The sequence below is a fragment of the Hylobates moloch genome, unplaced genomic scaffold, assembly GCF_009828535.3.
Source record: "Hylobates moloch isolate HMO894 unplaced genomic scaffold, HMol_V3 SCAFFOLD_9, whole genome shotgun sequence".
Classification (NCBI taxonomy): domain Eukaryota; kingdom Metazoa; phylum Chordata; class Mammalia; order Primates; family Hylobatidae; genus Hylobates; species Hylobates moloch.
Genome location: NW_026652284.1, coordinates 113,275,549 through 113,303,414, shown reverse-complemented (window position 1 = coordinate 113,303,414; position 27,866 = coordinate 113,275,549). Strand labels below are relative to the sequence as shown.

The window sequence follows — 27,866 nt, the reverse complement described above, 5'->3', positions numbered from 1 at the left end:
GTTGTTATTAGAATAAAAACAACTATTCATGCCGCCTACAAGGTTCTCCTCACTGTGGCCCGGCCTCTCCCTCCTGCCCCTTAAACCTCTGGCCTTGCACACTCTGCTCCAGGGACCACGGCTTCCTCTAGGCTTCTCTTCTTTATCCTGAACCCTCTTCCCACAGGGACTTTGCATATGTTATTCTTTCCATTTAACATCACCTTCCCTCTTCTCTTTATCTCATTTAAACCTACACATGATTCAAGATTTCAGAAAGTCTTAATTTATCTCTCTGAATGGGGCAAAACACTTATTATACGTTTTCAATGCAATATTCACTTGTCTTCAGAATCTAGCAATTAACAATTATCCTTTTCTGCCTCTGGACCTGAGAGGAGGAGGTGGAAACGGTGGGGGTGGGAGGGGAATAGAGCACAAGTGTCTATGTCATCAGTCAAGAAAGCCGAGTTCCACTTTGCTCACCACTGGAGCGTGGGCATCTGGCAGGTCACTTCCCACTTTGGGGTCTGCCCAATTCAGCAGCATTCCTCTACACCTACAGTGAGCATGACTGTCCTAAAGGCTGAGGATAAATAACTCTTTCATAGCCTGGGGAGTTCGAATCCACCAGGGAGATGGATATGTGGACTTGGATACAAAGACAAGGGACAAAATAGTACTCCAGGAGGAGGAAATCACAAGGAGAGCTTAAAGTTGAATAGGATGACTTGCAGGATGGGGAATCTAGTCAAGTAAGTGGGGGTTGGTAGTGAGAGGCCAATTAAGAGACTGGTACAGGTGCCAAGAAAACAATAATACAGGATTAAATGCAGACTGAGGTGACAGGGATGGAATACACCTCGATCTCAAACATAATAATAAGAGAGCAACAGGAAATTGGAGTGACAGCTTCACAGAAGGGAAGAGGGCTGTAGGGCATTCAGCATGATCCCAGGTCTGTGGCTCAGGTGCCCTTCACTGAGATTGGCTGATTTAGGGTAAAAACTACCCATTCATTTGACTTTGAGATTCCTAATGGATGTCCAAGAGGATATACCCGGACAGCAGATGAGTGTATGGATGTCGACCTCTGCAGAGAGGTCACACCCAGAACGAAGACCCACAAGAGGTGGAGGTGGGACCTATCAATATCTAAGGATTCAACCCAGAAAGCTGAAGGAGAAGAGAAAGGCGTAGTTTAAGGAGCAAGAGAAGGGCATCTTGGAGGTCAGGAGAGGAGAAGGTCGAAAGAACTGGACAGCAGGAAATACTGACAGCTGCCAGAGACAACAGGCCTTTGGAGGACCAGAAGATGCCCCTGGTGACTGGAGAGCTGGTAGAAGCAGTTTGGGGGTGAGTCAGGGTCTCAGCTTGCAGGGTCTGGCTGTGGTAGAGAAGGAGAGCAACCGGAGAGGCACTCGAGGGAAGGTCAGAGGTCAAGGACTCTGTGGTGCCATGCACATTTTGGATTTTAAGAAGGGAGAAGGGCTAAGAACACTGTATCTGCCTCCTGCTGGGGAGCCCTGGAAAACACTGGGCTGGTGACAGGTAGAGAGCAGGGAGGAGGGTGGGGCATTGTACTAGGCTGTTCTAGCATTGCTATAGAGAAATACCTGAGGCCGGGTAATTTATAAAGTAAAGAGGTTTAATTGGCTCATGATTCTGCAGATAGTAGAAGAAACATGGTGCTGGCATCTACTGCTGGTGAGGCCTCAGGAAGCTTACATCCATGACAGAAGGTGAAGGGGGAGCAGGCATGTTACAGGAGATCAGGAGTTAGAGAGAGGGGAAAGTGACATATACTTTTAAGGATCTTGCAAGAAGAACTCACTCACTGTCATGAGGACAGCACCAAGCCATTCATGAGAGATCCACCCCTGTTACCTAACACCTCCCACTAGGCCTCACCTCCAACACTGGGGATCACATTTCAACATGAGATGAGGAGGGACAAACCCAAATTGTATGAGGCATGGCCCTGCAAAGGTAAGACAAGGGGCTCTTGTACCCAGGAGGCAGGGTTAGTCCTTCTCAGAAGGAGACACCCTCTACCCTGAGCCTGGTGGGGATATTGTGTAGATGCTGGAGGCAGCAACAGTCGTCGAGGTGATACCAAAAAACACCTGCTTCCTGATCAGCTCCATGTCTCAGTTAATAGTCTTCAAAAAACCTGGGGTCTCTCTGTCTCTAGCTCAGCTCACGAGGACACCCACTCTGAACCAAATCCTCCCACTCTGTCATCTAAATACTGCTCATCCCACAAAGCCTGGCCCAAGTTCCTCTTCTTCCTGGAAGCCTTCCCTGACCTTCCTCTTGTTATCCCCTTCATTCACACTCCATGACTTCTACGTCTCTACCTCATCAGGCATTTGCATCGCACACTGCCTAGTTCTCGAGCCTGATGCTGAGTAGTGCTCCAAACATGTTTGCTGAATGCCAGCAGCGATGAATAAATGAGTAAAGGCCATTTATTCCCCTTTCACGGTGCACACTGCCTCTGCCACCAGACCCCAAGTCCTTTTTATCTGTTCCTAATGCCTAGCACATTCAATTGCACGTATATGGTGATCAATTAGAGTCTCCCGTTGACTTAAGTGAGAACCATAACAAGACACATCAGACTATTTCAATTTTTTCTAATCTTTAGAATTTTTCATAAATTTAATGTGACCAGTCACATAGTAGCTTACAGTTTGATGCTGCTAAGGAGAAATAGGGTTGGTTTTCATATAAAACAGTCACAGTTTGATGCGGCTAAGGAGAAATAGGATTGGTTTTCATATAAAACAGTTAAGACCCTCTTAGTCAATCAATGGCACACCAGGAGCCAAATTTATATGCAGCATTTTGCACTCATTATCTTTATAACAAGTAGTCCAATAGAAAGTATCATTATCTCTATTTTATAAACAAGGGAAGTGCAACTTCATTAAGTAACTTGTCCAAGATTGTACAGCCAAAAAGTGACAGCAGTGACTAGAACCCAGGTCCATAACACCAAAGTCCCTTCTCAACCACTAGGCTACACTGCTGAGTACATGAATTTATTTCCATAAACAGAAGTGCTCCTCCATTGCTGAGACACTATTCAAAATGATAGGCCTATTGATCACAGGACCTGGTATGCAGTGGACACTCAATAGATCATTGTTGAATGAAAGATGGTGGGAAATGGAAATGAGCTGACATTTTTTGACCAAATATGTCCAGTCCCAGCTTCACAAGTGACAGTAAGATGCTGTGGAAGACACAACTTGGGTCAAATCCTGGCTCTATCACTTTTCAAGGTGTCTGAACATGAGTAAATGATTTAAATTATCTGAGCCTTAGTTTCTCAGTGTGTAAAATGGAGCTTGCAATATGACCCGTAAAGACAGCAGAAAGGAATAAACCAGTATCACAAGGTGAAGGGGCCAGCACACAGCACAGTGTGTGACATGTGGAATATGAATGTGAGTATCATGTGTGTATTGTGTAGTTGACTATCACCTTCTATTTGGGTGTAGGCACTCACACTGTACTCGTCATGCAGCTCCATGTTGTGTGTCCTGGCTTCTGCATCCCTGTGTGCTCCCCATCCCTTGTTAGGCCCTGGCCCTCACCGCCCGCCAACATTACCTCCTTGGACCTGTGTGAGGACGAAGCCATCGCAACACAGATCACGGTCGCATGCAAGAAGACAGAAGAGGTGAGCATCGGTCAGATTGGCTCCTGAGGCTGAGAACACAATGGGGTTGTACAATCCAGAAAGCATGTTTTGGAAACCAGTGGGTTCAAAGCTTTTCTGAAGTGTTGTGGTGGATCCTTGGCCTGGGGGAAAGGCAGAACAAAATTTTAAAAGACTTCAAAACATGGCAGAGTTGGACAGAGCTTACTGATCTCATAGGACAGTTTGTTGACTTGGCTGCAACTGTGCTCGAGGCAGCGTGTGGGCCAAGATGAGATGCTCTCTGTGCCACAAAGCTTCTGGATGTGCCTGTGCATGAAGAGGGTGGGGCCAGCCAAGGCCATGGCCCCAAACCCAGGAGATTGGGACAAATGTCCAACACGTCTTCAAGGGTCCAAAGGGTATGTGTAGAAAATGGCCATATATTTTTATGTTTATTATTACCAGCAAATATGTATTGAGCTGTAAGTATATACACAGACCCTGTGCCACATGCTCTACCTATGTGGTTTCATTTGATTTTCACTGCCTTCCTCTGCTATCACATGTGTTTCTATCACACAAATTAGTTTAAACATGTGGTAGGGAAGCTTGGCCACTGTAATGTTGAAGTCACATTGCTTGCACTATCTACAGTTTTCTGAGCATGTCATTGCCTTGTGCCTTGTGAGCATGACATTGCTCAGTCTTCTGAGCATGTCATTGCCTTTAAACATCATTAAAGGAACGCTGTGTAGACAAATGCATCTGAATGCAGCAAACTGCAAGAACTCAGGACTGTACACAATACCCGTGATCCCACATTCTTCCTCTTGCCTGAAACTGGCCCCACCCAGGGGCTGTCTTCAAAGTGACCATTGCAGAGTTTTCCCTTCCCTTTGTGCAAGCAGCCCTTGTCTCCATAACTCAGCAGCCTCAACCCTTCCTTACACCCTCACCATCAAGCTACCTTGCCCTTTTACATTTTCAGAAGCATTTCTTTATTATGAATTCAAAACATCTTTTTAAAAACTGTTCTAGCATTTTTAAGTATAATTGTTAATGTTTTTTTCCATTGGTCTACCTAAAAGTGGCATGGTTTGGGTTTCCCGTCCCTAAGTCTAGTTTTCAAATCAGCCCTGTTAATTTTAGAGTGTCATTTTGCAAACATGAGATTTCCCAGGGTTAGATATATAAAGCACTATAGCCTAATGTCTGCCCCATTCTTATGCCCATTTTCCATTTGAGGAAAAGTCTTGACATGCAAACTGTCTGGCTCGGGTTTACACAGCCGGTGAGTGGTGGACAGAACACCATGGCCTGTGCCCTTCATCACTCTGACCTCCCATCAGCCTGGCAGATCTCCACATCTTATCTGATTCACACACCTGGAGGTCATAGAGAGGTTTTCAGTGTGAGAGCCAAGAGCACGAGCTTCAGATCAAACAGATCTGAGGGCACCCTGCCAAGGAAGTCCCGAATTCCTTGGATCCTCAGCCTCCCAAGCTTCCCATCTGTACAATGAGGATGATAATAAGTAATCCTCACGGACATTGAGCAGATAAAAAAACATATACTGGGGCCAGGCACGGTGGCTTATGTCTGTAATCCCACCACTTTGGGAGGCCGAGGTGGGCGGATCACTTGAGGTCAAGAGTTCAAGACTAGCTGGGCCAAATGGTGAAACCCCATCTCTACTAACAATACAAAAATTAGCCGGGCGTGATGGTGCATGCCTGTAGTCCCAGCTACTCAGGAGGCTGAGGCAGGAGAATCCCTTGAACCTGGGAGGCACAGGTTGCAGTGAGCCGAGATCCCGCCATTGCACTCCAGTGTGGGCAACAGAGTGAGACTCCATCTCAAAAAAAAAAAAAAAACAACAACAAAAAAAAAAACCATAGACTGTATATAAAAGGGCTGAACAACAATGAGCCTGCCACTTAGCTTATGCTCAGCAGGTGTTTTACATATCTCCAAAAAGCCAGCGTCTTCTCCCTCCAAGCATTGGCTCACTCAGCCCCTTCTGCCTCAAATGCAAATCCACTCTTCACCAAAGCCCAGCTTTATTTGAAGGGTCCATCTCTGCATTTGTACAGTTAGAATTCATCTCTCTCTCCCTTGAATTCTCATACATTCTATTTGTGCCTGTACTAAACCCTTTACCGTCCCTCTCCCTGTATTTAAGCTACTTGAGAGAGTCGGTCTCCCCTACAGCATGTGATTCTCCAATGTTTGATGCCATAATCATAGCCTTATGTGACTATTTAAAAATCAATGTCAGTTAATCAAAGTTAATATTGCAATAGCAACCTTCCAAATGCTCAATAGTCATGAGTAACTAATGGACAGCACAGATTTGTAGACCATTTCCATCACTGCCAAAGGTTCCATTGGACGGTGCTGCTCTGGAGTCCAGGGCCACATCTCAGCTCCCCTTGGTATCTTCCACATAGGGCAGGTGGCAGAGACAGCCACCTATCCTGAAGCTTTGCATGGTGAGCTTTTTTTTTTTTTTTTGAGATGGAGTCTCACTCTGTTGCCCAGGCTGGAGTGCAGTGGTGCAATCTTGGCTCACTGCAAGTTCCACCTCCCAGGTTCACGCCATTCTCCTGCCTCAGCCTCCCGAGTAGCTGGGACTACAGGCACCCACCACCACACCCGGCTAATTTTTTGTGTTTTTAGTAGAGACAGGGTTTCACCATGTTAGCCAGGATGGTCTTAATCTCCTGACCTCATGATCTGCCTGCCTCGGCCTCCCAAAGTGCTAAGATTACTGGCGTGAGCCACTGCGCCTTGCTGCTGGGCTGCTTTTCATCCTTCAGATCTCAGTTTCAATGTCCCCTCCTCTGTGATTCCTTCCCTGACCACCCTGAAGCAGCTCAGCCCCGTCTGTACCTCCTCGTCCTATTTTCATCCAAGCACCTACTGCCCTCTGAGATGATCTTATTGCTGGTTCAATTCCCCCTATTAATCAGTGATTCTGTTTTGCTCACAGATGCATCCACAGTGCCTACAAAAGTGCTTAGTGCACCCCTATGGTAGAAGCCTAGACAATGAAGCAGGCCAGGAAGGCCTTTCAGACTCAGGGGAGGTTCCACTTTGATGTCACATGTAGTAAGATGGTTCCTTTTCCTAGACCTCATCTGTGAGATGAGGGGTTGGGCTAGACAATCTCTAAAGAACCCTTGGGCACTGACTTCCTTTGATTCTGAAAGACCCCACGGCTCATCCGCCAAGTTGAAGCCCACATACATTAAGTGGGAGTAGGCAGCAGAGGGTATTGGGTGACAGATCAAGCTCTGAGACTCAGGCCCTTTCTTTAGTCCCACTGAAGGTTACTGAAGGTCAGAGATGGGAATGGACATGATTAACTACCTACCGGGAGCTGAAGACGTGTGTGGGCAACTTTCAGAAACTGTGCCCTGTCCTCCTCGGTTATGACATAGTCCCATTTAACAGAGGAGAAACTGGGTTTCAAGTGAAATAAAGAAGTTGTTCCTGATCAGAGACAGAGCCAGAAGAGGGAGGCGGGAGTTGGAAGCCAGACCCAACTTACTTCTTCGCCCCTCCTCCTCCCCTCCACCCGGGGATAGAACGGCTGCCGGGTGCATCTTCTGTTTTAAACCAAAAAGCGAAACAAACCAAAAAAAGCAAAACATAGTTCTGCCCTTGATTTAGTTTGGCAACAAGGACTTTTCCCAATTTCCTTTGTAATTTTCCCCCAAAGTATAAACTTTCAGGAGACAAAAAGGAAAACTAAAAATAACAAACACTAGGACTTTCTGTGTGATGTTGAAAAAAAAATAACAAACACTTAAACAGAAATACAATTGCATTTTTAAAAATGTCATAAAAGGGTAAGTCATGATTTTAAAGGACATTTTGGGTAGGGGTTACTGTTCTATTTTGATTTTTATTTTTAAAAAATAATCCCTATGTTTTGTTATTTAAAAAGAAAAACAGGATAATAAAAATAATTGGAATAAAGATTGCGGCAGAAATCCTAGTGACCCTGCTCACTAGATTAGAGAGAGCCGAGTGACCCTGGTCATAGATTAGAGAGAGCCGAGCTCTGCCAGACTCCAGTCTCCCAGGCAAACTCTTTGTGAAGTGGGGATGAAGGCATTAGGTGAAAGAAGGACCACAGGGAAAAAGACACAAACGCTTGTCCCTGCTGTGTGCTCGCAACTGCTACCAAGGTCAGGGCAGCTTTGGGCCTGGGCTGTGGCATCATCTCCACTTGCTGCTTTTCCTGGCACAAGTCTGAAGCTGCTGGAAGCCCCAAGCCACTTGCCCTGAGTTACGAACCTCAGAGAGTAACACCTGTCCTCCCCTTCTCCCAACCCCCAAGTCCCAGGTCGAGCCCCCTTTGGCTGTCATCTGGTGCACAGCCATGGCCTCGGGCCCGCAGGAAACTTTTTAGCAGGAACAAAGATGATTATAGAAATGTTCTAAACTCACTGAGCTTTCCCCACGAGCCCGGCCCTGTCCTAACAGCTTCACACGTGTCACCTCATTCCAATCTGCCGATGACCTTGGTCCACCATGACTCCTGTTTTACTAAGGAGGAAACTGAAGCTGAGAATGTCAAGGAAGAGGCCCAAGGCCATGCGGCTCATATGTGGCAGAGCAGGGGCTCCACACAGGCAGGCGGGCCCCACCATCCTCCCTTGCTCTGCAGCCCTTAACAGCTATGAAGGAGCCACAGGGCACAGGTCAGAGCCTGGCCGTGGCCCAGAGCGCATGGCTCAGAGTGTGCCTTGCTGGCATGTTTCCTCTCCACCCCGCCGGACAGGAGGCAGGAGGTGAGCAGGATGGGGCAGAAGAGCGAGCACAGACCTCAGGATTCCAGGGAAAGAGCTCCTGCCTCTCCCACGTGCCAGCAGCGGCCCACAGCTTCCTTATGTGTACATGGGGATTGGAATCCCCTTTGTGCCTTTCTCCAAGAGTTATCCATGAGTGTGAAATGAAAAGATGAATGAGAAAGGAAGCCATAAACTATACAGTACTACACAGCTTGCTACTCAAAGTGTGGTCCCCGGCCCAGCAGCACTGGCACTCTCTAAGGGGTGATTAGAAAGGCTGGATCTCGGCCTGACGCCAATGATTTACTGACTCAGAGTCTGCACCTTACAGGGCCTGGGTTCGCTGGGAGGAAAACATCCTGGGAGGGTAGAGATTAAGTGAGGAGAAGGAGAAGCTCTATGAATCAGAAAGCCCAGGAGGAGCGGCTGCTGGGAGCCCAGCACCCAGCCCCAGCGAGCGGTTTGCCCAGCCTCTTGGGCCGCGTGGGCCTTCCAGACGGCACAGGCTGAACTCAGCGGGTTCTGCCAAGATCCTTCACTTCGTAGCTTTGTGTCCATTCTGCAACTTAGCTCTGCCTGCAGAATGAGGCTCTCAATCCTTGCTAGATTGCAATGGGATCAAATCTGATGGCACAAAGGAGAATGATGTGGAAATCCCTTTGCAGTCCCAGGGGAGATCAGTGCCTGCCTGAGGAGCGTGCTGTGCTGAGTCTGCCAAAGGATGGAGCTCAGAGAAGCCAGATTGAGGGTGTGGAGTGGGGAGGGGGACAGTCTGGCTCCTCCTCACATGCACCTGCTGGAAACCAGCTTCAAACATGACCATGTGAAGCCACTGCGGCCCTAAGGCAACCAGCCTGACCAACCTACCCTTTTTCAAATACACAGCTGGAGAATCTTGACCACGGCTCCTCACTTTCACCTGGCAGCGAAGACTTCCGAAGCTGGTGGCCTTTGAGTTCCCCAGTGCATCTTGTTTCTGGAGATGGAAAGATGCTGCATTATTATCCCGTGATATTTAATAATTCAATCCAACAAACATTCATCCAACCCTAACCATGGGCAGGCACCAGGGCTACAAAGGGAAGTTAGTTTCTCCTGGTCTATTGGAGGAGACAGACATGTAAGCAGTAACTTGCAGCCCGGAGTGTTAGCTGCAAAGATACACATAATTAAAGAAGAGGTAATTAGAGAGAAAGGAGCAACTGATTCTATTGAGAAAGAGAAGCTGGAAAAGTTTTCCAGAAAAAGTGAATCTGAGTGAGGTTCTGAGATATTAACAAGTTTGCCGGGCAGGAAGCGGTGGCTCACACCTGTAATCCCAGCACTTTGGGAGACCAACGCGGGTGGATCATTTGAGGTCTAGAGTTCAAGACCAGCCTGACCAACATGTTGAAACCCCATCTCTGCTAAATACAAAAAAAAAAAAAAATTAACCAGGTGTGGTGGCGTCTGCCTGTAATCCCAGCTACTCAGGAGGCTGAGGCGGGAGAATCGCCTGAACCTGGGAGGCGGAGTTGCCGTGAGCCTAGATTGCACCATTGTACTCCAGCCTGGACAATAGAGTGAAACTCTGTCTCATAAGAAAAAAAAAAAAAGAGTTTGCCAGATGGAAACAAGAGAGGGCTGATTTTAAGCAGGGGAAACAGCAGACACAGGGACCCAGAATTTCATGGGTGTTTTCAGAACTAGGTTCAGTAATTCAGTAATTTTTGGACTGTCAGTTATGAGCAGGGAGTGACAGGAGAGGAGAGAGAGGCTGGAGCTGGCTATTAAAGACCTTACAGGCACTTAGTTTCTATCCAGGCAGTATCTAGAAGAACGTGCTTAAGCTTAGAGATGGTGAGGTCAGACTTCCAGAGATCTTGCAATTCTCGACCCTTTCTGATCTCTCTTTCTGACTTATTTTTAGCAGTCTTGCTATGTGGATGAGGTAGGATAAATTGGTATGTTTTTTCCCAGTATTTTGCCTTCCCCCTCAAGGTTGCCAAATTTTGGGTTTTTCTGTGGGAATTTTTGGAGGACAGGGGCTACAGCAAGGCTGTTTGAAGGCAACAGCTCTTCTTGCTTTGCAGAAAGCCTGATCTCACTGAAGAGGCAATGGCCTGGGGAGAGGAGGAAGAGCCTTGGAGAGCAAAAAGAAGAGATTCCCGCAGACCTGAGAAGAGCTCGTGTTTATGCACCAGCACGTGTTTATGAACTGGGAAATTAGGAGACGGGAGACGCCTGCTTTTCACTGGAGGAGGACAGGGTCTAATTATCCTAATTTGATGGTACCACATGAAACTGACAATACTCTACAAGCTCTGACTCACAGAACAGCAATGTTATGTGGTTCTAATATTTAACATTTTTCCTTTTTAAGCCACAATTATAGGTTTTTTCATTTGTTTTCTGATGGAGTCTTCACTCTGCAGCCCAAGCTGGAGTGCAGTGGCACAATCTCAGCTCACTGTAACCTCCGCCTCCCAGGTTCAAGCGATTCTCCTGCCTCAGCCTCCCCAGTAGCTGAGATTACAGGTGTCCACCACCACACCTAGCTAATTATTTTGTATTTTTAGTAGAGACACGATTTCTCCATGTTGGCCAGGCTGGTGTCGAACTCCTGACCTTAAGTGATCCACCCGCCTAGGCCTCCCAAAGTGCTGGGATTACAGATGTGAGCCACTGTGCCAGGCCAACCACAATTATGTTTTATTTCTACAATGGGAAGGCATGCTTGGGTTTGGGACCTCAAGGGGCAGTGATGTTTAGGGCCCCCTCACGTCTTGCCCACACTGCCTGATGGGGCAGGCGGTTCTCTCCTGACTGACTCGTCAGGAATCCTCAAGGCTCAGGCAGATGCCCCTTACTCCATCTTCATCTTGGGTCTGTCTCTGGCCTATCGCAGCTTCAATTTGCCAAAGTCCCATTGCTTTGAAGAAATGGAGGTAACAGAGGATCAGCTCTCGACAACCTTATTCCATCACCTGGCCAGCCTGCTGCCCATTCCTCAGAGCACATCTGATCCAGAGTGGATGAGGAGCAGAACCACCACATGGCTGCCCCACCTCACCTGGTCAGAAGTCATGCAGGCAACATTGTCACTTGTCCAAGCATAGAAATCACAGGAAATCTCTGGCTCCGTTGTGGACACAGTGAAGAAGCTGCAGGCCTCGTCCTCTGCGCAATCTGCAAGCACCATGGGACGGTCACTCACCTAGCTTTCCCGGGGGATGCTGAGGGCAGAACAGACACATCCCTCTGCCCCTGCCCCTGCCCCTGCCCCACATACCCAAACACACACACACACACACACACACACACAAATATGCAGATACACAAATACACATACCCCCCTTCAAATACACAAATATACACACACATGCATACACACCTCCAAACACACAAAGACACACAAATATACACCTAAATACACACAGACACACACAAATATATACCCAAATATGCACACAAACCCCCCACACACAAATACATGGATACACAAATACACACCCCCCTCCAAATACATACAAATAAATACACACACATGCACACACACCTCTAAACACAAAAACACACATAAATATACACCTAAATACACACAGACACACACAAATATACATCCAAATATACACACAAAAACCCTACACACACAAATACACAAATACACATCCAAATACACACAAGCACACACACACACACACAGCTCCAAACACACATACAAATATACACCCAAATAAACACGTACCTCCAAATAAACACCCAAACACACACACAAATACACTCAAACACATGCACACAAATACACACAAATACACATTCAAATACATACAAATACACATTCAAATACACACACCTCCAAATACACACACACACACAAATATACACCCAAAAACACCTCCCAAATATACCCCCACAAGCACATATATAAGCACACATTTATTAAGTACATACCACGAACCTCATGCAGTGTCAAGTGTTTTCTGTGTATTGAATCATCGATCCCCCATCTTACAGTTAAGGAACTGAAGCACAGCTCCGTTCAGGCACTTACCGAGGTCACAAAGCTACCAAGTGGCAGAGCTAGGATTGAAATCTAAGTAGTCAGACTTCAGAACTTGTACAGTTACTAAGCTGTATCTGCCTAAATTAAACCTTTTTTACATTTTAATTGCTTCTATTCTATGAGGAGCCAAACCCAGGTATCCACTGAGATCACAACTTTGTTCAAGGCTATGTCCCATTTCCATCAGGAGCAGACAGCAGCCCTGCAGGGGATTGAATGATAGAATAGAATCCCCACTTCCTACAGTGAGTGCCCTCTCAAGATGACAGGAGGCCACGCGCTTAATGAGGGCAGGGACCACGGCTGCTTTTTGTGGACACTGTGTGATAGGCATGAAGCATTCAACTGTGTAATATTCATGAATAATGATGGCAATTAATGATTTATCAGGGATAGGAGGTTTTGGTAGAAAATGTAAATTAAGGAGAAAAAGCGTACACTTACATATTTATCATTACAAAGCACTTTCACATATATTATTAATACTGATTTTTGCATTAGGTAAGAGGTAAATTTAGAGATGGGAACACCAAGACTAAAAATCAGCACAGTCTGTGGCTGATGGGAGCAAAGCAGTAACTTGAATACCTTTGCAATCCAATTCCTGAGCCCTTCCCACTGTATTTGCCCAGCTGAAAGGTGAGGGAAAGCCACTGGTATCTGGGATGGAGATGTCTTCCTTTTCTCTAACAGGACATCTCACAAACTGCAGCTCTACTGAGATGACATTCTTGGATGCAAAGGTGGTCTTCTGGGGGTTTTCATCATCTCCTGATTTTCATCTCAGCATTGTATGGCTGTAATGTCTTCACGAACTAGGCACTGAGAGGTCGATGATGTCATTTTACCCAGAAACTGTCTGGCTTATTCAGAGCACCTCCCCCCACCAAAAAAAAATAATTCTTTTTTAAAATATTTTTTTGAGACAGGGTCTGGCTCTGTTGCCCAGGCTGGAGTGCATTAGCGTGATCTTGGCTCACTGCAACCTCTGCCTCCTGGACTCAAGCCATCTTCCCACCTTAGCCTCTCAAGTAGCTGGGATTACAGGTATGCACCACCATGCCTGGCTAATTTTTGTATTATTATTATTATTTTTTTTTTTTGTAGAGACGCAGTTTCGCCGTGTTGCCCAGGCTGGTCTCCATCCACCTGCCTCGGCCTCCCAAAGTGCTGGCATTACAAGCATGAGCTACCGCACCCAGCTCCAAAGAAAATAATTCTTCCTGGTCCACTGGCTCGTGGCTCTAAAGTTCTCCTGCCCCCTTAACTGAACTAACCTAATTCTCACGGCAAGCAGATCCCTGCTTTGGGCTCAGGGACAAATTCAGTCAAGAAAACAAAGTTCTGGGTCAGTGTTAGAAGGATGAGCACCCTAGACTCTGGTTGGTTAAATGCTGAACTAGAACCAGGATTCCTACCATGGCCCCAATCATAGCTTCCCCTCACGCCCCCAACAATCTACATTTCCCTCCTATTCTCCATCATGCTGGTTAGTTCTCTAGATGATGTGGTTTTCTTACCAGTCTCCCCTTTCCCCACCAACAATGATATCTACCCCTTCACTGACTCAGTGGCTTTATTTTCCTACCCTTAAATGGCCCTTCGATCTACCATAAAACCACCTTGGATTTTTCGTTATGGGCTGAATTATGTTTCACCCTCACAATTTGTATCATGTTCTCCTACCCCCAGCACCACAGAATGTGACTGCATTTGGAGTTAGGGTCTTGAAAGAGGTAATTAAGTGCATAATGAGATCATTAGGGTCGGCCCTAAGCCAATAGGACTGGTGTCCTTATGAGAAATAAAGATTAGGATACAGACACATACATAGGGAAGACCAAGTGAAGTCACAGGGAGAAGTGAGTCACCTACAAGCCCAGGAGAGGGGCCTCAGAAGAAACCAACCCTGCCAACACCTTGATCCTGGACTTCTGGCCTCCAGAATTATGAGAAAATCCATTTTGTTGTTTAAGTCCCCCAGTCTAGGGTATTTTGTCCCAGCAGCCCGAACAGACTAACACAGTGCTGGATGCCTGGACCTCTACTCAACCTGCAAATACTGCTTGTCTTGGATTGCTCTGCAGTCGTTTGTATGATAGGATGACATCTTGTTGGACCACCTTGATGTGGCTCTCTTTTTCAAACTGTTGTCTGCTTCCTTTCAGTATATTTTAGACACTGAACTCAGTGGCCCAGTTGGCTAAACCATCTTTGGACACGAACAGATGGACGTGTTTTCCCTGCTTGCCTCACTCCCTAAGATTCTGCATCCTCTTTTGCTTCCCATCCCACCAGTTTGCCCTTCTTTTTTTTTTTTTTTTTTTTTGACGGAGTTTCACTCTTGTTGCCCAGGCTGGAGTGCAATGGCATGATCTCGGCTTACTGCAACCTCCGCCTCCCAGGTTCAAGCAATTCTCCTGCCTCAGCCTCCTGAGTAGCGGGGATTACAGGCACCCGCCACCACACCCGGCTGATTTTTTGTACTTTTAGTAGAGACGGGGTTTCACCATGTTGGCCAAGCTGGTCACGAACTCCTGACCCCAGGTGATCCACCTGCCTCAGCCTCCAAAGTGCTGGGATTACAGGCATGAGCTACCGCACCCTTCCTGCCCTTCTAACTTAAGCTGTGTCACAGTGTGTGCACACATGAGCAGGTATATGACAGTCCTTGTTGAGACAAATAACTGCCAAAGCTGTCCCTCAAGTCTGCTGTCCTCGTGCTGGTTCCTCACATCTACTCGTTTGACCACTTGGTTCTGTACCTCCATTCCTGTCAATATCTCTCATTCTACAAACATTTTCTTCAGCTTCTACTTCATGCCTTGCACTGTGTTTGTGAAACAAACTACAGTGTGCTCACCATAACCAAAGCTGATATCCAAAACAGATTCAAACTCAGTGTTAATTACTTAATAACTACATTACATGTGGGTACTGAGGGAGGCATAATGCAGTGGTTAAAATGGCAACAATAGACACTGGGGACCCCGGGTGCGGTGGCTCACGCTTGTAATCCCAGCACTTTGGGAGGCCGAGGTGGGCGGATCACGAGGTCAGGAGATCGAGACCACGGTGAAACGGTGTCTCTACTAAAAATACAAAAAATTAGCCAGGTGTGGTCGTGGGTGCCTGTAGTCCCAGCTACTTGGAGAGGCTGAGGCAGGAGAATGGCGTGAACCCGGGAGGCAGAGCTTGCAGTGAGCCGAGATCGCGCCACTGCACTCCAGCCTGGGTGACAGAGCAAGACTCCATCTCAAAAAAAAAAAAAAAAAATAGACACTGGGGACTACTGGAGGGAATACAGGGAGGAGGACAGGGTTGTAAAAGAAACTACTGTGACTACGCTCACCACCTGGGTGATGGGCTCAATTGTACCCCAAACCTCAGCAGCATACCACACACCCATATAACAAACCTGCACGTGCACCTCCTAAAGCTAAAATCAAAGATGAGATTATTTTTTAATATTTTTTATTTCAATAGCTTTTAGGATACAAGTGGTTTTGAGTTACATGGATGAATTGTATAGTGGTGAAGTCTGAGATTTTAGTGCACGCCAAAGATAAAATAATTCAGAACAAAAAAAGGCTGCAGGCTTTGACATTGTTACTTTGGGTTTGAATTTAAGCCCTGACCCTTTCTGGTTCTGTGCCATTGAGCAAGTCACTTACACTCTTAAAGCTTTATTTTTCTCTTCTGTAACTCAGGATAGCAATGGCCACTTTATGGGTGGCTTTGGGATTGTGAGATAATCCTTGTAAACATCCATGCATGCAGCCTTTATTACCACCTCTCTGGCCCCACTGTTAAAATAGGGAGATATAGATCCTGACCTGGACACACAGATCTATGCCAAACTAATTTTGTTCATTTCTACTCCTTAACATGTGCCATGTGGATAGCATACAGTAGATACACTATCAACTCTGCAATTAAGTTATGAATTGAATATACATTCTGGAAATAAATTTATTTATAGTGTTTTTGATAAAGTATGTTTTTAAATTATAGTTTTAATGGTTTGATTTGGTTTGTCTTGACAACTCTCAGCAGAGCTTATTTCCACACCTTCTTCTGAGTGTACATCTCCCCACCACTCCTCACCTGTCAAGCACTGCATCACGGGGAACTCAGAATCAGGAACTTTGGATCTGACAGGAGCATTGGCGTTGAAGATCACCTTTGATTCTGGAGCCTTCTCAAACTTCTGCATCACTGAAAATAAAGCAGATTTAGTAAATCTGACTCAGAAGGGTGTAGGGCATCTGCAGAGGAGCCATAAAGACTGTTAGGTCAAGAAGTCAATACCCATTCGTAGCTCTTGGTAACACAAATGTCCCAGGTAAAGCAATTCCTTTGTACGGGAGCTCCAACATACTGCTCCATATCTAAAACTGAGAGTTACAACTTAATGGCTCTCCCTGCTTCTACCTTATTGTCATGAAGTGAGGTGGAAATTTAATGTTAGTCCTTACAACTATTTTCTTCTCATTAACATTGATAATATAAACTTACATTTCTCTGTCCCTATCCTTCAGTGCTAATTACATCATATAATTATTTTACTGGCATTTTCTTTCTGTAAAACAACTTGAATTCTTTCCGAAATGAGGTAAGTTATTTTTTAAAAGACATGTGCATATGTATTTAGGTAAATTTGAAGACATGTCATGTGGCTCAGGCATTTTTAAGATTGTTTAAGTGATTTATTAGCATCTGTTTTCCTAGCTATCATCAACACACTTGAGTTCCATTTGATAGGAATAACATAGTCACAGGCTCATAAAACTAGACAAGTGAGGAGGAAGAAATATAATTTCTCAGGGCTATGAGAGTTGGAACTTTTTCTTCACCAAGCAAAAAAGAAAGCATGGAGGCTAACTCTCAAGGAATGAGATTCACCTTCCAAGCCACAAATTCCCAAGAGTGTCAATATCTTGCAGTCTTATAGGTAACTGTCAAAAAGAAAGACTTACGTACAACCTCAAAGGCACATGAGTATCGGTTTTTTGCAAACATAATTATAAACATATATATAAGCACTAATTATGTACATCCATTGCTTTATTAAAAAAGACTTTATATCTAGATTGGTTTTCATCAAGTCAATAAATTCAAAGCTATCCAAAGTGATCTTTTCTCAGCTTTCATAATAAGTGCAGAAAAAAAAAATGTTTATTCCTTTTGGGATTGGGTTGAGAGAAGTGAGCATTAATGACATGCTCGGCCAGGCGCGGTGACTCAGTCCTGTGATCCCAGCATGCTCTAAGCCTTCAAAAGTGTTGATAGAGAAAAGAATTCTGATTTTACAAACTGGCCCATCCATGTTAATTGCTGAAGTTGCCAATTTCATGTGCTCTGCCCACAAAAAGCCCTTCCTCTCTCATTTCTTTTTATATTTTTATACTCCTTAGTAGCTCATTTGTAGAGACTGCAAGCTCCAGTCCAGCAAATGCCATGTTATATTCATCACAGTGTCCCTAAGTCTTGATTGGTACAGACCAGATGCTCAAAATATTCTAGGAGACTAAATAAAATTTGAAAGGTCTTTCAGTTTCTAATTAAATTCTGCCAAAAATACAGCAAATTTAGCACTTCAGTTAGAGAATCTGCTGGTTTTCAGAAAAGGGACACCTTGGTGATAGAGATCTTCACATTTCAGCATTCTGTGAAGAAGCTCATGGCCAAGCAGAACAGAAACAATCCATGAACCAATTTGCCAATGAATTATGCCAATGGAGTCAGTTTGCAGATTTGTACATTCTGTTGGTATAATTTCCCATTTATCCAATTTATACTTAACGGCTATTTACAAATGTCTTAAGGAAAGCATAAAAGGTTGACATTAAAGCACAGTATACATTAATATTTCATCATTTCATCTTTTTTTGCATAGTTTATTGTGGCTACTTAGGTTCCCATCTCCTTCCGGGGTAAAGGCAATATTCTGATCATATTTGAACCCTCACTAGCCAGGACAGTAACAGAGAGACTACTTTCCTGTATATTGAATGGATGGAGGGAGGGAGGGAGAATATGAGGAAAGGAGGGATAGGCAAATGAATGACTAACAACATCATCACAACACCAGGAAACCAGGAGATAACATTATGATGGCACAATTCCAACGTGCACACACATATGCACAAACAACATGCATACACATATTGGAACAGAGGTGTGTATATACCTCTGTTCAGGCACTTGATGTGGTATATGAAATCTTCAGCATAGGTCGACGAAGATGAGAATTAGGAAAATGAACCTAAAGTTGAAGGGAAGATGAACTGGAAATATTTCCAGTGAGCAAGGTGGAAATATTTTTACTAACTCTGCAAGTAAACAAAGGAAACAGAAGATCAAAGGGAGTGCCAGGAAGCTGCAGCAGGAGAGATTTCAGAGAGAGAGGCAGCAGGCAGTCAGGGAGAGGCACCAACTCGGGAGTGAGCCGTCAGCTCGAGTCCTGATGCCACCACCAGCTCTGTGTCCGTGGACACCTTGCAACCTCTGAGAGTTTCAGTTTTCTGGTTGTGAGGACTAAATAATATAGCATGGAATGGTATATGGTTTATGGTAACCACTCAGTAAGTGCTAAGTCCCTCTGTCCCCTGCAGAACACCTTGCCTAAGTCTCAGGGCTTGTAAAATTGACCACAGGAATTGAGGTGGTGGAAGAATCTCCTTCCCTGAAGACCTTTAGGAAATAGTTTCAAAGAATCCCAGACAACTAGAGAAATTTGTTCATTCTGTCAAAGAGTACCTATGGCCCTGGAATAGAACAAGAAATAAGACACAATTCTAGCCCCAAAGGAACATATGGTCTAATGAGGTTAGAGCCCAGAGGGGAGGCTGGGATACTGCGAATGGTGCTTTACCCCAAGAGCAATGAAGAACCACTGAAGAGTTTGAAGGGGCATTGCATAAGCAGAATCTCCTTTTAAATAACAGCTCTAGAAGCATCATAGAAAAACTGTTGGACTGAAGCAAGAAGATGAGTTAGGCGGGTATGGCAGTACCACGTAGGTAACAGCAGAGGCCTGAACAAAGGAAGTGGCAAGAGGGCTGAGGAAGGAGCAAATTCCTCTCAGGTAGGTACCTGTCTGGGGAGGTATAAGTCCCTTGCTTAAGGACCTAGCCTCAAGGACAAAAGCCTTAAACATTTTACTCCCAAAGAGAAAGTTCCTCTCAAAGGCAATTCTGAGAAGAGATGTGTTGACATCCCAGTGAGGGCCCAGCTTAGTGGCATAGAAACACCCAGGCATATCCAGAAAGGGAAACTTAAGCTCAGAGCTTTGCATAAGAAGCCAAAGATGCTGAAGCTCTATCTGGAGGCTATTCAGAAGCCAGAGCCTCAGGGAGGCATTATCAAAGTTGTCAAAGCTCAGCTGTGACTCGTGAGCACTTCTGGTGCCACTGATTAAACTGTTCTTTCTCCTCTGAACTCTGGGCAGAATACACCATGAAATGCCCTACAAACTGCGTAAGACAATCCTCAAGGCCAAGCCATTGACAGAGATGCAAAGAGAGCTCAGAGCACATAAGACGATAATCCCAGGACTGACGGTGATCACCAGGGCCTCAGGGCAAGTTGTATCCTCTAAGGACACAGTCTCCTTCATTTGTGAAGCATCTGGCTAACTGATCTCTCAAAGCACTTTCCTGCTGTACTTCCCCTGTTTTTTCTGCCCAAGAGGGATGTTGGGAAAAAAATAAGACTTTCATTGGATTTGCAATTTATTCCAGAATACACACACATACACACACAAACACACACTCCTTAGGACTTGTTAGCTCTTCACTAGAGAAGGGAAATGATTGCTCTGAGAATTAGAAAATGAAAATTTCTCACTTGGATTTTCACTAATGTTTTATCCCATGAGCTGTACCAGCTTCCCTGGAGGACAGGTAGGCTATGCATGCATATGTGTGTGCACGTGAGGATATGTTTATTGAGGAAGCAGGTAAATCTAGGTGGAAACAGATAGGTGGAATGAAGAATACAAAGGTTTGGTAGTTTGACATACACCAATTCAAATTCTAGGTATATTCTATCCTAACTATGGAACCAAGAGAAGCGCTTAAACATTCTTTGCCTCAGTTTCCTCAGCTAAAATATTGGCAATAATACTACCTTTTAGGACTACCATGGATTCAAATTTGATAAACACATAAAACACCTGGCATACAGTAAGCCCATGTATGTTAGGCCCTCTCCTTCCACAGAAATACTAAGAGACTGGCTTGCTTGGGCTTGTCAAGTGTGTAAAGGTTAGCCACAAGACCTCAAGCAGAGGCAGGTGGCTCCAGGGAAAGGTGGAACAGGGTCGTAAAGATTGAGAAGATATCAGGATTAAGGGACCTTGCAGACTGTTTCGGCCTCCCTCCAAGTTTAACAGATGGGGAAACAGGGCAAATACTGTTTCTGAGCCTTCTTATTCTGAGACATTTATTACCGCTGGTAGGTATGCCATTGCTAAAGCACTCAACACTCTTATAACGGTGGAAACTGATGTCCCCATTTTACAGACGGAGAAACTGCAGAGGGTGAGTGACTTGCCTAAGACTACACAGCCAGTAAAGGCACCATTGGGATTAAACTACTTCTGATCCCACAGGACTTACTCTTCTCTTCTGTTCCTCTGGTTCCCATCACACTATATATTGTAGCATATCTGATGGTTCCCCTGGGACTTTCCCATCCACTATCTCACTGAGGAACTGTACGTGGTACAGGGTAGAGCTCAATACATATTTGTTGACATTATAGGTTGATGTTGATTCTCAGGAAATAGACTGAAAGCCACTGGGGAGACTGAGGATCAGAGGGATTGAGCAACTTGCTCTAGATCACCCAGCAATTAAGATATGAAACAAGGCCCGGCACACAAGTCTTCTACAACAGAAGTCCCCAACCCCTGGGCCATAGACTGGTACCAGCCCATGGCCTGTTAGGAACTGGGCCACGCAGCAGGAGGTGAGCATTGGGAGAGTAAGCATTACTGCCTGAGCTCCGCCTCCTGTCAGATCAGTGGCAGCATTAGATTCTCACATGAGTACAAACCCTATTGTGAACTGTGCATGTGAGGGATCTAGGTTGCACGGTCCTTTGAGAATCTAATGCCTGATGATCTGCCACTGTCTCCCATCACCTCCAAATGGGACCATCTAGTTGCAGGGAAAAAAGCTCAGGGCTCCCACTGATTCTATATTATGGTGAGTTGTATAATTATTTCATTATATATTGCAATGCAATAATAATAGAAATAAAATACACAATAGATGTAATGTGTTTGAATCACCCTGAAACCATCCCCACCCTGCCACCCCTGGTCTGTGGAAAAATTGTCTTCCATGAAACTGATCCTGATGCCAAAAAGGTTGGGGACTGCTGCTCTACAACGTCCTACTGAGGAAGAAATGCTGACTAGATTAGTGAAGGCAAGCTGCCTAGAAGAATGAAGGCCTCCACAGATATTTTAATATAAAAATTCATCTCTTGTGCATGCTGAAGTACTTAGAAGTAAGGGTTCCTGATATCTGGAATTTACATACCAAATGATTCGAAAAAAGAGAGAGTGAAATGTTAACAATTTTTGGATCTACGTGACGGGTATTTGTTCATTTTACGGTTCTTCCAACTTCTACACAGATTAAAATTTTTCAAAACAAAAAGTTGGAGACAAATGCACCTCCACCTTCTCTCCCTTTCTAAAAAGCCCTTGAGACTACTCCCCAGTCCCCAGGAACCATGACTGATTTCACCCCCAGCACCTACTCAAACACTGTGAGTCCTCAAGTGGGGCCTCTGTTTCCCACCATGGCAGCCTCCGCCCCTCGCCGTCCACACAGAAGGCCTTCCCACTGCCCCCGTCCTTCTGGCTGGCTCGATACTGGCCATTCTGGTCACATTGCAGGCCTGCTTCGTTCCTCTGACAGTCAGTGACACCTAGAACCAATAGATTGACATAGTCATCAATGATGGGCCTCTGGAATCCCCCGACTCCTACTCCCAGGCTCTTGGTCATTGACAAGGTGTCCAAATCACACATCTAACTCAGACATTCCAGCTTAAAACTCTTCAGTGTCCCCACTGTTCTGATCAATAAGGCCTCTGTGATTTGGCCACCACCCACCCTAAGTTCTGCAAACACAGCCCATGCTTCACACACCACCTGCTTCATTCCATGCCCTGAATACACCAATCTCTCTGATACCATTTGCTCCAGCACAGGCTTTGCTCATCTGGGCCCTCTCCTGGCCCACAGCTTCCCCAATCTTTGCTGTGCGAACTCTCCACCACTCACTTGTTTTCATCCCAATTCTCATTGTCTCAGGAAAGCCTTCCTACTATGGTCTAAATCTATGGGTGCCACCTGCCAAAATTCACATGTGGAAACCCAGTGCCCAGTGTGAAGGTATTAGCAGGTGGTGCCTTTGGGAGGTGACTAGATCATGAGAGTGGAACACTCATGAATGAGATTTGTACCCTTTAAAAGAGGCCCAAGGGGGCTTATTTGTTCCTTCCAGCATGTGAGGGCACAGTGAGAAGGCGCCATCTGTGATACCTTTATCAGACACCAAATCTGCTGACACCTTGATCTTGGACTTCCCCACCTCCAGAACTGTGAGAAATAAATTTCTGCTGTTTATTAGCCACCCAGTTTATGGTATTTTCTTATAGCAGCCCAAATGGACTAAGACATCTCTGGACGTCCCAGCCCAGTCAGGCCCAAATGTTACACACTATCCCAGGGACCCACACCTCTCCTTCACAGCAGGGCACACTGTTACAATTCCCATTTTTCTGTATGAATGAACGATTGATGACTGCCTGCCTCCCACTTGATAGACGTTCCAGAAAGGCACAGACCAGGTATGGTTTTGCTCATTATTGTATCCAAATGCCTTGCTCAGTGTCTGACCCACAAAACAAGCTTCCTCCCAAAATCAATACATGCTAGTCAAATCCATGGATGAATACCTCTATATCCATGTTCAAGCTGTTTCTTCTTCCTAGAAGGCCTTTCTCCACCGGGCCCCCTAGCTAATGTCCCCTTGTCCTTCAAGACCTCTCACAATACTGCTATAACAGTATCTAACATGTACCTCCATTATACTATTCATTACATCACATGGATATGCTCACACGTTTTTTCCCCTGTCAGACTCTAAACTCCTTGAGGACAGGGACTTTATCATTACTTGTTTTATTTAATATATATCCCTATACACTTGGCAGAAAGCAGGTACTCAATAAATTTTGAATGAATGATATTAAAAGGGAATGCCTTCATTTGGTTCTCCAGGTCTGGGAAGTAGGTGAAAGATAGTATTTTATGGCAGCCCAGAGATTTCATAACATCTGAGTTTCTATATTTCCAGACTATTGGTTATGTGATTCACCATTGATTAATAAGAGCTTTTTTGTGGGAGGTTACAAAGGCTATTTTTAAATAGAATACTTTGCATGTCATGCATGCTATATATGAGTTAATACATCAATAAACAAACAAACAAGTAAATGAAGAGCTACTTCTGCTGAAGAGCTATCAGCAGAACCTCAAACATGGTCCAGTGAACCAGCTAAGTTACAAAATACAGGAGAAAAGTATAAGTAAGATCCGTAAGAGAGACCTGAACTATATAGAGGAGTTGGGATTCTAAAAAGCTAACCTAACACCAAAAGGAAATCAAAGAAATATTGTAATCTGGCATTATTTAAAACTTGGCAGACTCTTCTGCCCTGTGCTTCTCTTCAGTACAATTCCATCTAAGAACACAGGCCTGGTAATTCAATGCGAGTTAATGAGTCATAGAGAAGTTTCTTAGGTGTGAATAGATCCTTAGCACAGACTCCAACCTTGATCCTAGAGAACCACTAACTAAAATCTGTTTCACTGCTCAGGGAAGATGTTTGGGAGAATGGCAATGATTCAATACAACTCTCTACTACTGCATGAAAATGCAATCAATGATCACCCCCAAAATGGGTAGGGAATAAATGCTTATTGTTTATGCTAAACATTTTGATTCCACTTTGCTACTGACTGATTGTTTATGTCCCTCCCCTACCAAACTTATATATGGAAGCTCTAATCCCCAGTGTGATGGTATTTGGAGGTGAGGCCTTTGGAAAGTAACTAGGTTTAGCTGAGGCCATGAGGGTGCAGCCCCCATGATGTGGTTAATGCCCTTATTAGAAAGAGAAGGATAGGAGATTTTTCTCTTTCTCTGTGTATGTACTAAGCAAAGGCCACGTGAGGACATAAACAGGAACACAGCCTTCAACAAGAACCCAATCATATGGGCACCCTGACCTCAGACTTCCAGCCTGTAGAACTGTGTGAAATAAATGTGCTGTTTAGGCAACCCAGTGTGTGGTAATTTGCAATAGCAGCCTGACCTAAGACACCCTTTATTACCACCCTGTGAGTGAGTTATCATTGGCTCCATCCGATACATGAGGGAGCTGACGTTCAGAAGAGGAAGGTAGCTTGGCCTAGGTCACAGTGCCAGTAAGAAAGCAGAGTGGTGATCAAACCTGGTCTGGCTGGTGCAAGCCTCAACCTGTGTCCTCTATTCCCTGCTATTTCTGTTATATCCCCTCCGTAAACAAGGCTCAGCACACTACATTAACCTTCTTTTAAGAAAGTGCTTCTCTGGTATTTTGATAGCACTTCAAGTCATCTCACACTACAAGTACTCAAGTCACTGTGTACAAACTGAGGGTGATGCCCAGATGTCAAGGACACTCTATTTTCCCAGTGAAGAGTTTATTCTCCAGGAAGAATGCTAGACTCTCAGCCTATAAAATTCCTTTTACTTTTATTTTATTGGAATTACTGTTCTATTATTACTGCTTTCCTGACCAGGAAACTGCCCTGAGCAAAGAAAGTATCTTGATCTTTTCTGATGACTTGTTTTAAAAATTCTAGAAATTATTTAGATTGTAAGCACAACAGTTTCCTTCACATTGACACAGTTTCAGACTAACAAAAAGAGATGCACAACAAGGCAAGTTATGGGTCCTTGCTAGGAAAAAAAACCCAACAATACCCAGGGGACTATTAAGTAAGTAGGTCGAGTGAAATCACGTGACATATGGGAAGGCCACACGTACATACAGTCCTGGCAAATTCATGTAGCAGAAAAGGAAGATGAGCTACATAGCAGTAATGACTATAGGTGGAAAATATCTCCCATTTTTCAATCTGATAAGGTTGACTTACAAAAATCAGAAGTTTCAGAATCAGATAAAACCAAGATCAAAGACCAGTTACATCATTCATTAGCTGAGTGACTTTGACTAACTTTCTTTTCTTGGAGTCTTAGCTTTCTTACCTGTAAAAGTTGGGCTACTAATATTAGAAGAGGTATTGGGAGCATTGAATGAGGCAACACAGGTAAAATGCCTGGCCCAGAGCCTGGCAGTGGGTAAGTATTCAAAGATGGCGGCCCCTTTGATTATTATGTTGTGTACCCAATAGTTCTCACAGGTAGGCAATTTTGCTCTCCCTGCCATTTCCACCCAAGAGACATTTGGCAATGTCTGGAGACATGTTTGACTGTCACAACTTAGGGAGGGGTGCTACTGGCATCTGAGAGCTACTGATGCTACTAAATATCCTACCAAGCACAGGCCAACCCTGCACAAAGAATTATCTGTCCCAAAATGTCAATAGTGCAGAGATTGGGAAACCCTGCTGTGTTCCATTTCATTGTGGGCTTCTCTTTCAAAGAAGCACCCCACAGAACTTACAGTGAGTCTGGCTGAAAGCTCCAGCAGAAATGGTCATTCTGCCCACAGGACATGGGACACATGCCAAGCTCCCTGCCTGTTCTTGGTAGAATCCAACAGGGCAAGGAATGCATTCCTCATCTTGGGAATAGCTTCCTTCAGGACACTTAACTAGAAAAAAACAAACAGAGAAATGATGTTAAAAATCAAGACACATGCTTCACAGTTACAATCCCAGAACACACAGGGTAAAGAAAATCTTCAAACCAGTTCAAGAGCTCATTCATTTAACAAATGTCCACTGAGAACCTACTGTGTGTCAGACTCTAAGAAGCAGGGAAGCAGCTGTGAAGAAGTCAGGTGAGCTTCCTGCTGTCCAGGAAGTGACATGCTTGTAGAAGATGAGAGGGTCAGACAGGGATTTCAAACATAGTAAAATAAAGAGGGGGGTTGTTTTACTTTGTTTCTTGGTTCAGAGTTGTGTTCTTGAGAGTTTGCCAAATAACTTCCAGAAGAAGTGAGCTTTTACCCAGTAAAAGGTGGACGCTAAAATCCCACCCACTACTGGCAGCACTTAGTCAATCACCCTGTTACGTACATTAATACATTACTCCCATGGAAAGTCTATTTTATCCCCATTTCACAGTTGAGAAAGCTGAGCCTCAGACATCCATGCATGACTTCCTCGTATGCTTTTCAGCAAAGGGCAGTGGGAAATTAAAATTACAGAATATGCCAAGCACAGTGCAGATATTTTAATCTGTTTTTCTTACAACCCTATGAGGAAGTTATCATCTCCATATAAGACTAGAGAGAACTGGCCAGGCGCGGTGGCTCACGCTTGTAATCCCAGCACTTTGGGAGGCCGAGGTGGGCGGATCACGAGGTCAGGAGATCGAGACCACGGTGAAACCCCATCTCTACTAAAAATACAAAAAAAATTAGCCGGGCGTGGTGGCGGGCGCCTGTAGTCCCAGCTACTCAGAGAGGCTGAGGCAGGAGAATGGCATGAACCCAGGAGGCGGAGCTTGCAGTGAGCCCAGATCGCGCCACTGCACTCCAGCCTGGGCGACAGAGCGAGACTCCGTCTCAAAAAAAAAAAAAAAAAAAAAAAGACTAGAGAGAACTGAGGTTCAAGGTTAAGGTTGGCCAAGCAGTGGGGTGTCAGAGGTGAGATTTGAGCCCCGTTCATTCATCTCCAAACCAAAGTCTTTGTTCCTTCCACCAATCCAGCCACCTCCCTCTGGCAGAGAAGTCAGTACCAATGAGTGGGACGTGCTGATATGGAGCCATTGTTGATTTAGCAACTACTATCTCTGGTCTGCGTGTGTACTTGGCATTTCTGAGTAAATTAGAAACTCGAGCCACATCTTGGAAACTGAACGGTGTGTTTTTTGGTCTGTCCAGAGCAATTAATATCCTCCCTCCGAGAGTGGAGTTTCATTACTTCTATGAGTCAAGGTGGTGATGATTATCTCTAGCATTTCAACCCCAGAACTGTGGCCTTTTTTCAAGTGGCCTCCAAATTCACCACTGAAGGAAAACAAAAGCCTTTCAGCCAGCCTGCATTGCCCAGCCTCCAAAAGCCTAGGTGCGGGCAACTAGCAGAAATGAGAGAGCTAGAACTTAACTTCCGCTGTAAACCCCA

The 27,866-nt window shown here is 44.9% G+C and overlaps 1 protein-coding gene across 1 annotated transcript in view; it reads right to left on the bottom strand.

Annotated features, from left to right (window-relative positions):
• TG (thyroglobulin) overlaps positions 1-27,866 on the bottom strand; it is a 272,911-nt gene that overhangs the window by 191,354 nt on the left and 53,691 nt on the right. Inside the window, exons 21-26 of the mRNA XM_032760475.2 lie at positions 26,240-26,389; positions 22,256-22,426; positions 16,586-16,696; positions 11,486-11,601; positions 9,301-9,409; positions 3,601-3,792 (exon numbers count right to left, since the gene is read on the bottom strand). Of these exons, the coding sequence (XP_032616366.1) occupies positions 3,601-3,792; positions 9,301-9,409; positions 11,486-11,601; positions 16,586-16,696; positions 22,256-22,426; positions 26,240-26,389 (849 nt within the window). The remainder of the gene's footprint in view (positions 1-3,600; positions 3,793-9,300; positions 9,410-11,485; positions 11,602-16,585; positions 16,697-22,255; positions 22,427-26,239; positions 26,390-27,866) is intronic.